The 17,475-nt window shown below is 44.6% G+C and overlaps 1 protein-coding gene across 2 annotated transcripts in view; it reads left to right on the top strand.

The window, feature by feature from the left end:
• LOC143928261 (flavin-containing monooxygenase 5-like) overlaps positions 1 to 17,475 on the top strand; it is an 84,885-nt gene that overhangs the window by 53,225 nt on the left and 14,185 nt on the right. For both annotated transcript variants that reach the window (XM_077453025.1, XM_077453024.1), the window contains exons 3-5: positions 365 to 553; positions 7,791 to 7,953; positions 9,976 to 10,118. In XM_077453025.1, the coding sequence (XP_077309151.1) occupies positions 365 to 553; positions 7,791 to 7,953; positions 9,976 to 10,118 (495 nt within the window). The remainder of the gene's footprint in view (positions 1 to 364; positions 554 to 7,790; positions 7,954 to 9,975; positions 10,119 to 17,475) is intronic.

The following is a 17,475-nucleotide window of genomic DNA, read 5'->3' as shown; positions in this document are numbered from 1 at the left end:
CCATTGTATTTGTTATTCTATGAATACTGGATACTCTAAATAAATAATACACTAAAACTAGGAAACAAAGCTCAAAATGATTTTGCGAGCAAAATTCCTGTCATTCTGCATGCACACTCCTGTGAAATATTTCATGGGTGGGCCTTTGAAGTTGTTTTCTAAATCTAGTTAACACATTTAAAATCAACACAAAAAGCTTATTTTTAAAAGCAAATATGCTCTTAATAAATAAAGAGAAAATCACAAAAGTACACAATAGCATAGAAAGTCACTGATACAACGTATTGTGAACCATTTTGTCTTTGTTAGCCTAACTAATTGCAGTCTATAAATCTGGATTGATGCTTAATGCTGGTTATTGCAGGAAGTTCCTGAAGATGGCAGAGCCAGTATTTATAATTCTGTTATCATCAATACTTCTAAGGAGATGATGTGTTACAGTGATTATCCAATACCAGAGGACTACCCCAATTACATGCACAATTCCAAGGTGTTGCAGTATTTCCGGCAGTATGGCGAGCATTTTCAACTGCAGAAATACATCCAATTCAAGGTAATTATTACAACGATCAATGTGGATAATGTGATGTAAACCCAATCGTATCCTAGCACACTGTCCCATCACCACATTACTGTAATATATGTATATATTGTGTGTTTTATTTATTTATATATATATATATATTTGTGTGTGTTTTTTTTATATATAAATATATACACGCACTGTATATGTATTTATTTATTTATTTGAGGGCTGTACCGAAAGGAATGTAAAAAAGGGCATAACTTTTTTACTACCTTCCATAGGTTGTTCAAATTTCACATGTTGGAGAGGTAACATTTCAGATAAAAAATGGATTCCAAGCTGAAGAAATGTGTTCTCACTGAGTTCTTGACGAAGGAGGATTCGTGATAGTGGTCGCAGTCAAGTATCTCCCACTGCATGGTTTTTCTTCAGAGCTGGTTTCTCCTTCTTTAACCACTTAACCACTTCAGCCCCGGACCAATAAACAGCCTAAGGACCAGATGTCTTTTTACAATTCCGCACTGCACTGCTTTAACTGGTAATTGCGCGGTCATGCAATGTTGTACCCAAACGAAATTTGCGTCCTTTTCTTCCCACAAATAGAGCTTTCTTTTGATGGTATTTGATTGCCTCTGCGATTTTTATTTTTTGCGATATAAATGAAAAAGACCGACATTTTTGAGAAAAAAATGATATTTTCTACTTTTTGTTATAAGAAAAATCGAATAAACTCAATTTTAGTCAAACATTTAGGGCAAAATTTATTCAGCCACATGTCTTTAGTAAAAAAAATGTCAATAAGCGTATATTTATTGGTTTGCATAAAAGTTATAGCGTCTACAAACTAGAGTACATTTTCTGGAATTTACACAGCTTTTAATTTACGACTGCCTATCTCATTTCTTGATGTGCTAAAATGGCAGGGCAGTACAAACCCCCCCCCAAATGACCCCATTTTGGAAAATAGACACCCCAAGGAAGTTGTGGAGAGGCATGTTGAGCCCATTGAATTTTTTTTTTTTTGTCCCAAGTGATTGAATAATGAAACAAAAAAAAAAAGTTTACAAAAAGTTGTCACTAAATGATATATTGCTCACACATGCCATAGTTATATGTGGAATTGCACCCCAAAATATATTCTGCTGCTTCTCCTGAGTACGGGGATACCACATATGTGGGACTTTTTGGGAGTCTAGCTGCGTACGGCACCCCGAAAACCAATCACTGCCTTCAGGATTTCTAAGGGTGCAAATTTTTGATTTCACTCCTCACTACCTATCACAGTTTCGAAGGCCATAAAATGCCAAAATAACACAAACCCCCCCCCCAAATGACCCCATTTTGGATAGTAGACACTCCAAGCTATTTACTGAGAGGCATGTTGAGTCCATGAAATATTTTATATTTTGCCACAAGTTGCAGGAATTTTACAATTTCTTTTTTTTTATTTGCACAAAGTTGTCACTAAATGATATATTGCTCACACATGCTATGGGCATAAGTCAAATTACACCCCAAAATAAATTCTGCTGCTTCTCCCACGTACGGGGATACCACATGTGGGGGACTTTTTGGGAGCCTAGCCACGTACGGGCCCCCGAAAACCAAGCACTGCCTTCCGGATTTAAATATAAAATGCTACCAAAAAAACTGTTAGCGATCGCAGGGATCAGGCCTGACTCTGCGATCGCTGCAGTTATGTGTTTAGTGTTTTGTAAGTGACAGTGATCGATCGATACTGCACTTGGGTGGGCTGGGCAGAGGGGCAAAACGCAGGTGCTAGCAGGTATCTGGGCTGATCCTGCTAACAATGCGTTTTTTTGGAACCCTAAACTGCTGGGGACACTAGTATATCAGATATTGATCTGTTCAGATTCTATACCACTACGGGAGGTTTATGCTTTGCGTGTGGGTGTTAGCGGTACTGGCACTAACCTAGCGCTGCCTGGGGTGACGCAGACCCTGACCCTAAAACCTAATTGATATCACCCGCCGGGTGATCAGGGGGTTAAACCTTTATTGGGTAATAAATGGTGGGTGCCCTGATGCTATAAAAAGCAAACTAACCAGAGTCACGCGTAACACTTATACGGTGATCAGTGGTGAAAGGGTTAACTAGGGGCAATCAGGGGGTTCAAATTTTTATTAGGTAGTATATGGGGGTCCCTGGCGCTATATAAAAACCTGACGGGGAACCTAAATAACTAACTGGCTAACCAGCGTCACCAGTGACACTTATACTGTGATCGCTGGTGAAAGGGTTAACTAGGGGCAATCAGGGGGTTAAAACCATTATTGGGTAGTATATCGGGGTACCTAGCGCTATAAAAACCTGGCGTTGAACCTAAAAAAAAACTAGCTACCTAGCGACACTAATGCAGCGATCAGAAAAATGATCGCTTAGTGACACTGGCAAAAGGGTGCGAAAGGGTTAACTAGGGGCAATCAGGGGGTTAAAACCATTATTGGGTAGTATATTGGGGTACCTAGCGCTATAAAAACCTGGCGGTGAACCTAAAAAAATAACTAGCTACCTAGCGACACTAGCGACACTAATGCAGCGATCAGAAAAATGATGACGTACAATGGCATGCGGCGATCAGGGGGGATCAGGGGGGGGGGGTTGTGTACCTATGTGTTAGAGTAGTGTTTTGGTGCACTTACTTTTAGTCTTCTCCTCGTAGTCCGGTCAAAAAGACGGCCCCGAGGAGAATGACATCACTTCCTCCTTCCTGTGTATACAATACACAGTGGGAGGAAGCTTCTCATTGGCCAGGAGCGATCCAGAGGGGGTGGCCAGAAACCAACGGCCATCCCCTCATCTCGGATCTCTCCTGAAGCGAACCGGACCACCGTATCCAGCGGGAGGGGGTCCGATCGGACCCCTCACCTGCTGGAAGGCAGGCACGTACATGTACGTGCTTGTGCCTGCCTGTGCCATTGCCATGACGTACAATGGCAATACGGCGGTCCTTAAGTGGTTAAGGACCGCCGCATGCCATTGTACATCATCACAATGGCATGTACAGGCATTCAGTGTCAGTTGTAAAAGTAAAAACTGTCAGGGCAGTTAGTGTTAGGTCCAGGGTAGCCCCCTAAATGTTTAACCCCCTGATTGCCCCTAGAGTTAACCCTTTCACCCCCTTTTGCCAATGTCACTAAGCGATCATTTTTCTGATCGCTGCATTAGTGTCGCTAGTGTCGCTAGGTAGCTAGTAATTTTTTTTAGGTTCACCGCCAGGTTTTTATAGCGCTAGGTACCCCGATATACTACCCAATAATGGTTTTAACCCCCTGATTGCCCCTAGTTAACCCTTTCACCCCCTTTTGCCAGTGTCACTAAGCGATAATTTTCCTGATCGCTGCATTAGTGTCTCTGGTGCCGCTAAGTAGCTAGTTATTTTTTTAGGTTCACCGCCAGGCTTTTATAGCGCTAGGTACCCCGATATACTACCCAATAATGATTTTAACCCCCTGATTGCCCCTAATTAACCCTTTCACCCCCTTTTGCCAGTGTCACTAAGTGATAATTTTTCTGATCGCTGCATTAGTGTCGCTAGTGTCGCTAGGTAGCTAGTTATTTTTTTAGGTTCACCGCCAGGTTTTTATAGCGCTAGGTACCCCGATATACTACTCAATAATGATTTTAACCCCCTGATTGCCCCTAGTTAACCCTTTCACCCCCTTTTGCCAGTGTCACTAAGCGATCATTTTTCTGATCGCTGCATTAGTGTCACTGATGTCGCTAGGTAGCTAGTTATTTTTTTAGGTTCACCGCCAGGTTTTTATAGCGCTAGGTACCCCGATATACTACCGAATAATGGTTTTAACCCCCTGATTGCCCCTAGTTAACCCTTTCACCAGCAATCACCATATAAGTGTCACTGGTGACGCTGGTTAGCCAGTTAGTTATTTAGGTTCCCCGTCAGGTTTTTATATAGCGCCAGGGACCCCCATATACTACCTAATAAAAATTTGAACCCCCTGATTGCCCCTAGTTAACCCTTTCACCAGTGATCACCGTATAAGTGTTACGGGTGACTCTGGTTAGTTAGTTTGCTTTTTATAGCATCAGGGCACCCACCATTTATTACCCAATAAAGGTTTAACCCCCTGATCACCCGGCGGGTGATATCAATTAGGTTTTAGGGTCAGGGTCTGCGTCGCCCCAGGCAGCGCTAGGTTAGTGCCAGTACCGCTAACACCCACGCGCAAAGCATACACCTCCCGTAGTGGTATAGAATCTGAACAGATAAATATCTGATCTGATCAGATCTATACTAGCGTCCCCAGCAGTTTAGGATTCCAAAAAAACGCATTGTTAGCGGGATCAGCCCAGATACCTGCTAGCACCTGCGTTTTGCCCCTCCGCCCAGCCCACCCAAGTGCAGTATCGATCGATCACTGTCACTTACAAAACACTAAACACATAACTACAGCGATCGCAGAGTCAGGCCTGATCCCTGAGATCGCTAACAGTTTTTTTTGGTAGCGTTTTATATTTAAATCCGGAAGGCAGTGCTTGGTTTTCGGGGTTCCGTACGTGGCTAGGCTCCCAAAAAGTCCCCCATATGTGGTATCCCCGTACTCGGGAGAAGCAGCAGAATTTATTTTGGGGTGTAATTTGACTTATGCCCATAGCATGTGTGAGCAATATATAATTAATGACAACTTTGTGCAAAAAAAATAAAAAATTAATATTCCTGCAACTTGTGGCAAAATATAAAATATTTCATGGACTCAACATGCCTCTCAGTAAATAGCTTGGGGTGTCTACTTTCCAAAATGGGGTAATTTGGGGGGGTTTTGTGTTATTTTGGCATTTTATGGCCTTCGAAACTGTGATAGGTAGTGAGGAGTGAAATCAAAAATTTGCACCCTTAGAAATCCTGAAGGCAGTGACTGGATTTCGGGGTGCCGTACGCAGCTAGACTCCCAAAAAGTCCCACATATGTGGTATCCCCGTACTCAGGAGAAGCAGCAGAATATATTTTGGGGTGCAATTCCACATATAACTATGGCATGTGTGAGCAATATATAATTTAGTGACCACTTTTTGTAAACTTTTTTTTTTTTTTTTGTCATTATTCAATCACTTGGGACAAAAAAATTAAATATTCAATGGGCTCAACATGCCTCTCAGCAATTTCCTTGGGGTGTCTACTTTCCAAAATGGGGTCATTTGGGGGGGGGGTTGTACTGCCCTGCCATTTTAGCACCTCAAGAAATGAGATAGGCAGTCATAAATTAAAAGCTGTGTAAATTCCAGAAAATGTACTGTAGTTTGTAGACGCTATAACTTTTGCGCAAACCAAAAAATATACACTTATTGACATTTTTTTTACTAAAGACATGTGGCTGAATACATTTTGCCCTAAATGTATGACTAAAATTGAGTTTATTCGATTTTTCTTATAACAAAAAGTAGAAAATATCTTTTTTTTCTCAAAAATTTCGGTCTTTTTCCATTTATATCGCAAAAAATAAAAATCGCAGAGGCAATCAAATACCACCAAAAGAAAGCTCTATTTGTGGGAAGAAAAGGACGCAAATTTCGTTTTGGTACAACATTGCATGACCGCGCAATTACCAGTTAAAGCAGTGCAGTGCGAAATTGTAAAAAGACCTCTGGTCCTTAGGCTTTTAATTGGTCCGGGGCTGAAGTGATTAAATGTCTCCATCCATGTGTGCACATAGCTCTTGTCAATGGTGTAATCTGCATAAACATTCTGTAATCTTCCATAGATGTTAGACAACCTGCACCTCTACTTCATACCTGCATCCCTCTTTCATCAAGAACTTAATGACAGCACGATGCTTCTGCTGGGAATCCATTTTTTTACCTGTACTGATAAAGAAGAAGAGCAGAAGATATAGAGTTATGCTACCAACATGTGATATTTGATCGAACTATGGACGTTAATAAGCACATTTATTTTGCATTACTTTCGGTACAGGCCTTGTACTGTATAAGTATGTGTGCGTGCATGTACATACATATGCTATTTTCAAGCTTTGAAATTTAAAATGACCCTTCAATTTTATTGATAAAATATTGTAACGTTGTAACAAAGTACATTGCAGTGCTACCTAATGAATTAAAGTCTGGGTATGTTGCATTCCACGCTGCAGTTTCTGTAGTGATGCCTATGACATGTATTTATTCTGAAATCTCCATAATTAAACTTTTTTAAAGCCTATATGGGGGTTTTTAAGAGGACTCCTGGAGTACAGGGATTCTGTTTTAATGTGAACCATTTTTATTTATTGTAAGGTAGATTTTTTAAGATTAAGAAAACTTAAAGCCTAGATGGATTCTCATTAAACAGAATTCCTGGGTAATGTTTTGAATGGGAAGCATTTTTTATTTGGAATGCCTTATTTGTGTTCATTGTTCATATTAATTCACAAGTTCTATGGTTTAAGACAACTAAATGTGTCTAAACCCAAAACAAAAATGGAATATATTGTAGCTTACTAGTCCTTAGATGTAGTAGCTGCATTCATTTTTTGAAGGCTTTTTTCATCATTTCAAGTGATCCTGTCTAATGGCGCATACACATGATCGGACTATCCGGCGGACTTAGGTCGGCAGATTGTCCGCCGGACTTTGCAGCTGATGTCTTTCAAGCGAACAGACTTGGCCACACACGATCACTCCAAAAGTCCGGTGGATTCGAACGTGATGACGTAGAATAAAGAAGTTCATAGCCAGTAGCCAATACCTGCCCTAGCGTCGGTTTTAGTCTGCCGGACTAGCACACAAACGGATTGTCCGCTAAAAGCCGTGTCCGATGGACCATTTTGAAGCAAGTCTTATTTCTAGGTCTGCTGGACTTTTGAGAAGAAAAAGTCCACTGGAGCCCACACCCGATCGAATTGTCTGGCGGACTCTGGTCCGCCGGACTAAGTCCGCCAGATAGTCAGATCATGTGTCCGTGGCATTAGAGTGGCAACACTCTCTTACTGTGCAGTATTTATTTAGGAGCAGGATTGTCACTCTAGTACAGTAAGTTGTTATAGACTAAAGAATGCTTCCCCTTTCCTCCTCTCCATAAGATAGATGGGAGGTGTTTTGAACTCCACAGAAAGAGCTTAGGACAATGCTAGCCTATACTAAAATATTTTATGTTTGCCTCGTTGGGAAAAAATATATCAGTGATCAATGACCTATTGATGGCTAGCTTGTCCTGTTTGGCTCTGTTGCCATGGACATCAACAGATCTAGTCAAATGACCTCTGTCTTGTTCTATCTTACATGAAGACGGCTGTTTGCAGCATTCAAAAGCATCCAGATTTTCTCACCACTGGCCAGTGGGATGTTGTCACAGAGTCAGAAGGAAAACAGGAGAAGCATGTCTTTGATGCCATTCTTGTGTGCATAGGTCACCACACACATCCAAAATTACCTCTTCATTCTTTTCCAGGTATGACATTTTCAAAAAAGATAAGGTATAGCCATTGACAGGAGGATTTCATTAAACTGTGAAAGATTTGCCTATCCTTTTCTGTGCAGTCACTTTTCTCCCTTATTTCATTTGATGAATAAAGTCAAGCTATGTTCACTTTTATTATCTAATCATGTGAAAATAAGTACATGTTTTTTTTTTTTATTAATTTGCCTGCAGAACAGGATATTCAAAATAAAAACAGCTTCACTTTATTTACTAAGCTACATAAACAAGACACTAGAATGCCACAGAATGGATCTGAACCATCAACATACAGAGTGAGCAATGTTACTCTGACCAAGCTAAAATATCAACTGGCACAACTGGTAATTGGGAAAACTTCCAAATTTAAAGATCTCATTGATGATTGGTTAGAGGCCTTGCTCTCTTGATCTCTATTGATGAAAAAAGTAATAGTTAATAATCAAATGGTTAGATTATTAGTTGGATGAATATTTAGTCCTACTAGTCAACTAGTCCTATATCCTCATCATGTTATTTCTATATTCCTCAAGGAGGGTTAAGAACTTCTGATCTAGGAGATTAAATATGAATATGAAGCTATTATTGCATGGACCCCTTTATAATGAGGTTTATTAAAGCAGATCCCAAAAGAAAATTCCTTTTTCACTCCTCCTTCACTCCATTACACAAAGATCATTTTCTATTTTTGTTTTTGCCTCACCCTCTCTGCACATCACTCGACTAGACAAATGAGATGCACTGTGCTTCCTGTGCCTCTTGGGATATGCAAGTCACATATCTCAGGAGGCATAGTGTTTACTTCATAAAGGAGGTGGTTCTCTGGTGGCCAGCTAGCTGAATCTGGAAAAGTCAGAAGCCTCCTGATGAGGTCACAAAGAACATGGCAACACAAGATGGCCAAATAAGAGGATCTCAGCAGGACAATGCTGGTTCTGCTGGGTGGGTGAGTCTGAACTATGAAGAGGCTGCAACCCAGTAAGCAGGTGTAAAAAAAAAAAAAAAAAAAAAAAAAAAAAACATGGGGGGAGGGTTAAGATCTCCTTTAAAATATTTTATTGGGCTTTTCATGAATTGTGGGAGCATAAAAGTGGAAACATCACCCAGGGGTAGGATGTAAAAAAACATCTTGAAAACACCTCTAGTAAAGAACACTCCACCACGTTCTGTAAGGATTACCAGATAATTCTGATTCCAGTTAAGGTGGTCAAAATAGGCTTAATGCACATATTGAAACATCACTGGTCTCCTCGTTAATATGGTGCTCCCAGCTCCAGGCACATCCTCCTTCTGACATCCAGCTTCGTTCATCAGATCACATATCTGGCAGCGAACTCACTCCACGCTCGCAAACTTCCCATTCAGCGAAAATGAACTAAACATTCTGCATGGTTTTCGGTGGGCTTTTTTAGCAGGACAGTGCTGGTTCTGCTGGGTGGTCAGTATCTGAACTATGAAGAGGTTGCAACCCAGTAAGATGGTGTGAAAAAAAAATATGAGGGGTGGGTGAAGATCCACTTTAAAATGTGTAAGGCCTTTTTTACTGAAGGGTTGGAATAAAGCAACAATATCACTTGGAGTTTTATTGGGCTTGTCATTAATTTTATTTTATTTTTATTTTTTTTATAACTTCTTATACATTTTATTTTCTTGCATGGCTTCTGTTTTGCATACATCTATATTCAGCTTGAAATTTCAGTATTGTGATAAATATTTACATTTAAATGTAACTTTCACAAATCAGAACTCAAAATGTTTAACTCTGTATTTTACATTTGTTATAAGTCCATATTTGTTTTATGTTATTGGCCACTATAGACTACAGGAGGCTTATTAGAGATTGCCTGTCCTATCAGTATTGGTAGATTGTAAAACCCAGTTTGTAATGTAATTAACTTCTAAAGTACCTAATGTTCCAATAAACAGCATTACTTTGATAAAACAAGGATGTATACTTATTTAAACAGGAATGAGTTTTGGTTAAACAATAAAACAATACATCTATGCTGTTTATAGGCATTGAAAACTTCAAAGGTCAGTACTTTCATAGCCGTGACTACAAAACTGCCGAACCTTTCAAAAACAAAAGGGTAATAGTGATTGGTATTGGAAACACTGCAGTTGATCTGGTAGTGGAACTCAGCGCTGTAGCTAAACAGGTATGTATTCTGATTCTTCTTAGGATGGGTTGAATCTTTTTAAGGCCTCTTGCACAAGATACTCCTGTTTGAGCATCTACTTTTTTTTTTTTTTTTTCTACTGGAGAATGCACACCACTTGTTTATGTGCCTGTGTGCATAGGCTCATTACAATTAATGGACTGTATCTTAGGTCAGTAAAAAAAAAAAAGCTGTGATAAACCCTGCACCACTATATGTGTTATAAAGCTGCCAACCCAATGTGATATACAATCACTACCATGTGATAAACCTCAATAGGGGGCGTTATATGTGTATAATAAAATACAATATAAATTCAATATATAATGTCATAAATTCACATAACCATCAAGAAGAAATATAATTCCATGCATATATCCAATCAAATATAAAAAATATATATATATATATATAAAATATATGAAAAGTCCATATAGTGATGCTGACAAATCATTTTTTCCAAAATACTTCTTAGTGCTTCAATATTCTTCCACCCTCAATATTCCTCCAGCAAATACTAAATAACTCACCAGACCTCTTTGACCACTTTACGGTTAAAGAAGGCCAACATGGGCGTCCGCAGCAGGGGGCAAGGGGGGGTCAAGTGCCCCCCGCTGGAATCCCCAAGGTGTTGCAGCCGCCGGCATGCTGCATTTTTTTTACTGAGTCTGCCGGCGGCTGCATCCTCCGCTCTCTCCTCTGGATCACAGAGCGGGCTGCCTCTGTGTTCGGCGGCCGCTCTGTAACATGGCCCCGCCCCCCCAGACCTGCTTGTGTGATAGTAGAGCGAATCAACGTTCCGCCTATCACACGAGCCGGTCTGGGGGGGCGTGGCCATGTTACACGGCGGCCGCCGTACACAGCCAGCCAGCGCTTTTATCCATAGGAGGAGATGCTGCAGGTACAGCCCGCCATGTGTGCCACAGTGCCTGGATAGGAGGATCCGGGGTGGGGGGGGGCTGCAGGGGGCCCCCCTGCCAATTCTCCTATCCAATTTATTTTACTGTCCACAGTTCACCTTGTGCTCCCTACCCCCCCCCTGCCAATTCTCCTATCCAATTTATTTTACTGTCCACAGTTCACCGTGTGCTCCCTACCCCCTACCCCTCCTCCACCACACTCTCCTGCCCCCCCCCCCGTGCTCGCCTCCACCACCACACTCTCCTTCCCCCCCCAGTGCTCTCCTCCACCAACACATTCTCCTGCCCCCCCAGTGCTCTCCTCCACCACCACACTCTCCTGCCCCCCCCCCCAGTGCTCTCCTCCACCACCACACTCTCCTGCCCCCCCCCAGTGCTCTCCTCCACCACCACACTCTCCTGCCCCCCCTCCAGTGCTCTCCTCCACCACCACACTCTCCTGCCCTTTCGGTGGTCTCCTCCACCACCACACTCTCCTGCCCCCCCCCCCCCCCCCCGGTGCTCTCCTCCACCACCACACTCTCCTGCCCCCCCCCCCCAGTGCTCTCCTCCACACCACACTCTCCTGCCCCCCCCCAGTGCTCTCCTCCACCACCACACTCTCCTGCCCCCCCCCCCACAGTTCTCTCCTCCCCTGTTCTTGCTGCCCCCCCCTGCTCTCCCCATCCTTCTCTAGCCACCATCCCAGTGCTCTCCACTCCCCCCGTTCACCCCCCAGTGCTCCCCCCACAGTGCTCTCCCCCTTGTCCCCCCCAGTGCTCTCCTCCACCACACTCTCCTGCCCCCCCCACAGTTCTCCTCCCCTGTTCTTCAGCTCTCCCCATCCTTCTCTAGCCACCATCCCAGTGCTCTCCCCCCTGTCCCCCCCAGTGCTCTCCCCCCTGCCCCCCCCCGTACTCTCCCCCCCGTTCCCCCCAGTGCTCTCCACTCCGCCCAGTGCTCCCCCCCATTCCCCCCCCACAGTGCTCTCCACTCCCCCCAGTCCTCTCCCCTCTGTGCTCTCCCCCTGTTCTCCTCCCCAGTGCTTTCCCCCCTGTTCTTTCCCCCCCCAGTGCTCTCCACTCCCCCCAGTGCTCTCCGCCCAGTGCTCTCCACTCCCCCCAGTGCTCTCCCTCCTGTTCTTTCTCCCCCTAGTGCTCTTCAGCTCTCCCCATCACTCTCCAGCCCCCACCCCAGTGCTCTCCAGCCCCCCATTCTCCCCACCCCTGTTCTTTCTGCTCCCCTGGTGTTCTCCAGCCCCCCCCCCAGTGCTCTCTACCCTCCGTGCTCTCCACCCCTGTTCTTTTTGGCTCTCCCCAGCACTCTCCACTCCCCCTGCATTTTGCCCCCCCCATGTGCTCTTCAACCCTACCAGTGCTCTCCACCCCCCATAGTGCTCTCCAGTCCCCTGTGCTTTCCACCCCTGTTCTTTCTGGCCCCCACTGGTGCTCTCAAGCTCCTCCCCTATTGATTTCAACTCTCCCCTGCTCTTTGTACCCCCCCCAGTACTCTCCAGCCCCCGTGCTCTCCACCCCTGTTTTTCTGCCCCCCCTCCAGTGCTCTTCACCACCCCACACTCTTAGCCCCCCCAGTGCTCTCAGCCTACCACGCTCTCTACCCCTGTTCTTATTGGTCCCCCCAGTGCTCTCAAGTCCCCCCCCCCAGCGCTCTCCGCTCCCCACCCCTGTGATCTCCACCCCCCCTCGCTCTTTGCCCCCACCCATGTGTTCTCCAACCCCGCCAGTACTCTTTGCTCCCCCTTCTCTCCAACTCCCACCCAGTGCTCTCCACTTCCCCAGGACCAGAGGACAGGCTGACTGGGGCTGCAAAATGAGGACAGCTGAAGGTCCAGGTGGCCAGGGACCACTCCATCTCACAGCAGACAGATCCTCTGGAAGGAGCACCGTCCCCATCCAAAACGAGAACAGACCCTGCCTGCTGCTGGCCATCATGGATATTCTGCTGGCATGCAAGGTACCGTACCAAGCATCAACAACACACCTTCCCACAGACAGGGACTGCAGACTGGGTCATTGGGCACAGGAGGATCTGCAATGATGGACACAGTGAGGCTGCATTTACGGCACAGTAAAGCTGCATTTGATGGTTTGATGGACACAGTGAGGCTGCATTTGATGGACACAGTAAAGCTGCATTTGATGGACACGGTGAGGCTGCATTTGATTGACACAGTGAGGCTGCATTTGATGGACACAGTGAGGCTGCATTGGTGGGCGCAGTGAGGCTGCATTTGATGGGCACTGGTGAGGCTGCATTGAGCTCTTGCATCAAGTTTGCAGTCTCTGACCATCTCCTGTAGGGAGTCTGGAGAGGAGTCAAGAGTGGGAGCACCGCCAGGATGGGGGTCATGGGAGAAGTCAGACTTGTGTGGACTGTGGACAGGAGACTATAGGAAAAAACCAGAGCCATCAAGCTGGAGCCGACTGACTGAGCCCTGCACAGTGCACCTGAGAGGAGGTCGGTGAAAGCACCGCCAGGCCAGTTGGGGGGGGGGGGGTCACTGATGTAAGGGGGGAGTGAATACGATAATGTAAGGGGCACTGATATAAAGGGTTTTCTCCTTGTATTAGTAACCCACCCCCCTTACCTTCGAGTATTCTTTCTGCAGAAGGTGCCCCCCCTCCCCACGTTCTGAGTTCCTGGGGTCCCCCTTGATGATTGATCACTTACCACAATTAACTGGTAAAATGTATGGTTTTCCCTTTCATGAACAAGAAAATAATTACGTTATGCTGTTGGGCTGGTATAATAATGCTGTGAGGCTGGTATGAAATTTTTTCCAGGGCTGGTTTTTGAAAGCATGGGCGTCCGCAAGGTTACTCAGGTGGCTGCGTACCATGCCCGTAGAGCCTAGAGAATGTACATCTTTTTACATTGCAATACATCTGTTGTTGCCATATTTTTATCTTTATGAAAACAGCCTATACAGTGACAGTATGAGATCAAAATATGGCCACAACAGATGTATTGCAATGTAAAAAGATGTACATTCTCTAGGCTATATGGGTATGGAACACAGCCACCAGAGTAACTTCCAATACAAAGTGAAGATGAATTATCTGTTATATAACACATATGTATTACCAGTGGAAAGATTTTCATGAGATTATCGAAATGGGGCGGAGCATGAGCAGCCTTAAAATGATGCCCCTACTTGGAAAATGTTCTGCGGACGCCCATGAAGGCCAATATGCACTTTTTTCAATTAGCTAGGGTACAGCAGCCGGAGAATGCAATGTCTATATTAATCATCTCATTCCCTCCACCATAGCACACAGGAACCAAATGTTTGTATACAAGTGTCAATTAGTCCAGGGGTTCCATAGTTTCCTTTCTCAAATTTCCACAGATGTCTCCTTTCTCAGCACATTTAATATATTCAGCTTCATCAGGAAAACGGGGAGAGGGAAATTCAAACTTCAGTTCTGGGTTTTCAGGTATACCTTACTTTCATTGTACAGCAAGTTTCTTCCCATGAAGGGGTAGGTCCAGCTCAACTCCTTAATCATAACGCAGGTGTCCCACCTAACAGAGACTCTAGAGCTGGTGAGACACCTGGATTATATTGTGTGTGTATGTACCTTATGCGCGTATGTATTGTTTTCCGTGGTTTCCTGTGTTCTGACTGGGCATCTTTGGGTTCTCCCTATAATTTGTCAGCGAGAGTGGCGTGAAGATGCGTACGTGATGGTGACATCTTGTACATCTTCCGGCCTCCCTAGTACTCTCTGCACCCTGATCTATGACTGTGACTTATGGCTCCTCCTGTTCTTTTCAGCTCTCTAACAATTATGTGAAACTGCAGTGTAGCAAGACGCATCTAATGCCGTGTACATACGACCTGCCTTTTCGACAGCAAAGGTCCACCGGAATTAATCCGCCGGACAATTTTGATCGTGTGTGGGCTTCATCGGACCTTTGCTGTCTAAAAAGCATATAGACTTTAGATTTAAAACATGTTTCAAATCTTTCCGACGGACTCGAGTCTGGTCAAAAAATCCATTCAGATCTAGCTGAGCCTTAGATTTCACACAGCATATATTCAGTTATGAGGCTGTAGGTAGAAAAGCGCCTAGGTACAATCAAAGGAAGTGCATTGCTATTTTTTAGGAGGAGTTCCTGACAAATCGTAAATGTTTTAGTGTACTGCTTAAAGAGGTTCTTCAGTCAGGTTTCAGAAAATTAATAGTCAGCAGCTAAAAATACTGTAGCTGCTTTTTAATAATATGACACTCCTGTTCAGGGATCCAATGCTGTCCTCACCTGGGTCGGTTCTTTGCCAGTCTTCAGGTCCCCAGCGCTACCATGTTAAGTGTGGGAAGCCAGCTATGACTCCTTGCGGCCTCACAAGCAGCCCCCCAGTGCATCTGTGCAAGCCACTCTGCACCACGTGAATGGTCCCACAGCCTCTTGGGACCTGTGACGTGGCCCAAGAGGTTGCCGGGAGGGAGGTGTAACTTCCCATGGAATCACTCAGGCAATGCCCATGGAAGTGGAGAGCTGGTGCCTGCCAAAACGATGTACCTGTTTGTAAGCAGGTGCTTACGGTGTACCATTAAATGTATTTCTGCTGTTGTATTACAGTTGTTTCTGCTATGCTGGATAAGTATACGAGGCAGCCCAGGTGGGACGTGGTTAACACACACTGCTGTTAATAAATAGGGGGCAGGCTCTGCTCAGGGGCTGGGTGCCGTGGCAGCATGGGTGGAAGAGCAAAAGGCAGATCCGCAACCCACCTGCACCAACCGTAGGGGTCCTCGCACTCACAGCATGTCAGTCCCTGGCACTCTTGTCGGTGGTCTGTGTCCTGTGGCCCCCCGTGTGAGGATGGTGAGGCCCTTAGCACGTGTCTGATGGCATCCTCATATCAAAATGGTAGTACTGAAGTGCATTCTCTTATAGACAGCAATTCTATCACTTCCACCACACTTCCTGAGATCATTTCTTGTTTGATCTCTATAAAGCTGAAAGGTTCCAGATAGAGAGAGTTCTCAGTTGTTTTAGAGCTGTCCACAGTGTGTACCTGTTGCCTGCCGTGTGATTACATTTCCTGATCTTTGCTTTGTTTATTGACTCTGATCCTTTGTTGCCTGCCCTGACCTTATTCTACGTTTGACTTTGATTATAGACTTTCCCTTTTTGTACTACGTTTTTAGAAACTGTGCCGGATTCAGCTCCTCAGTATCCTTGTGCAAGGTGTGTGCCCCTGCTATTGGGCTCCCCATATCTAAACACTGAGAGGAAGAGGCTGTTGATGTACTAATGGACTGACATGTTGAGGGTGCCCAGTAAAGATTGTTATCTGTTCAGTGCCTGGTCCTAAGTTATTGCAAAGGGGTGCATGGTGGTACATGGCATATAGCAAAGAACAGGACCTGTTTTAAGCACATGGGGTGAAGAAGAGTACACACAGTTGCTAAGGGTAATCAGCACAAGAGAATGATTTAACAGCCAGACAGTGGAAGTACAGTAACAACAAGGGTGAGGGGGTTCGCTGTTTTGCTCCCTAAAGGTCAGTGTCCCAGTTAATCGGACTGAATTTGCATGATGGGGACCTTGGGGACCTAGCCGCAGGTGTGAGAGGAGTAAAAGAGATCGTAAATTCTCGCTTTAAAAAAAATAATAAACATGTTATACTTACCTGCTCTGTTGCAGTGAATTAGCACAGAGCAGCGTGGATCCTTCTCTTCTCAGGTCCCTCTTCGCTACTCCTGGCCCCTCCCTCCAGACGAGTGCCCCCATAGGCCAGCAGCTTGCTATGGGTGCACCCGAGCCAATTAAGAGCTCCGTGTATCCGTTCAGACATGGAGCCCCGACCCGGTCCCACCCCCTCTCTCCCCTGATTGATTGGCTAATTGACTTTGATTGACATGCCGTGGGAGCCAATGGCTCTGTGTCTGTGCACTAGCCAATCAGGAGAAGAGTCTCAGACACTGAGCGAATTGTGGACATCACTAGAGAGAGAACGGGCTCAGGGTAAGTATTAGGGGGTGCTTGATGCCCTGCTACACACAAAAGTTTTTTCATCTTAATGAATAGAATGCATTAAGATATAAAAGCTTTTGCCTTTACAACTCCTTTAAAGTCATGTGTGCAAAAAGGTTCACTCAGGCTCATGGCAGGAGTGAGTGTGCATATCGAAGGGAGAGAGGCCCTGTGTGAAGGACGAGCCACCCTCACACATCACCACCCCCTTCCAAAAAAAAAAAATTGTCATTATTTACAGAGGAGGGAAGTAGGGAGGATTACAAAGAATGGAACTTCCGTTTCTCAGTGAACTTCTGCTTTAAGCACAATTTAACATTTCGATACTCCTTATACATAGCATATCTTCACTTTTTGAGTTCATGTCCACATTAAAGTGGGTGTTTTACAGTCTATTTGTAAGAAATTGTGTTAGGCTGGTCAGGTGAGTCTCTGGTTCTCCATAAACCACC

This window comes from Lithobates pipiens, unplaced genomic scaffold, assembly GCF_037356315.1.
Source record: "Lithobates pipiens isolate NorthernLeopardFrog02 unplaced genomic scaffold, aLitPip1_a1.2 Scaffold_23, whole genome shotgun sequence".
Lineage (NCBI taxonomy): Eukaryota > Metazoa > Chordata > Amphibia > Anura > Ranidae > Lithobates > Lithobates pipiens.
Note: the sequence above shows the minus strand (reverse complement) of the source record. Positions and strands in the feature narration are given on the sequence as shown.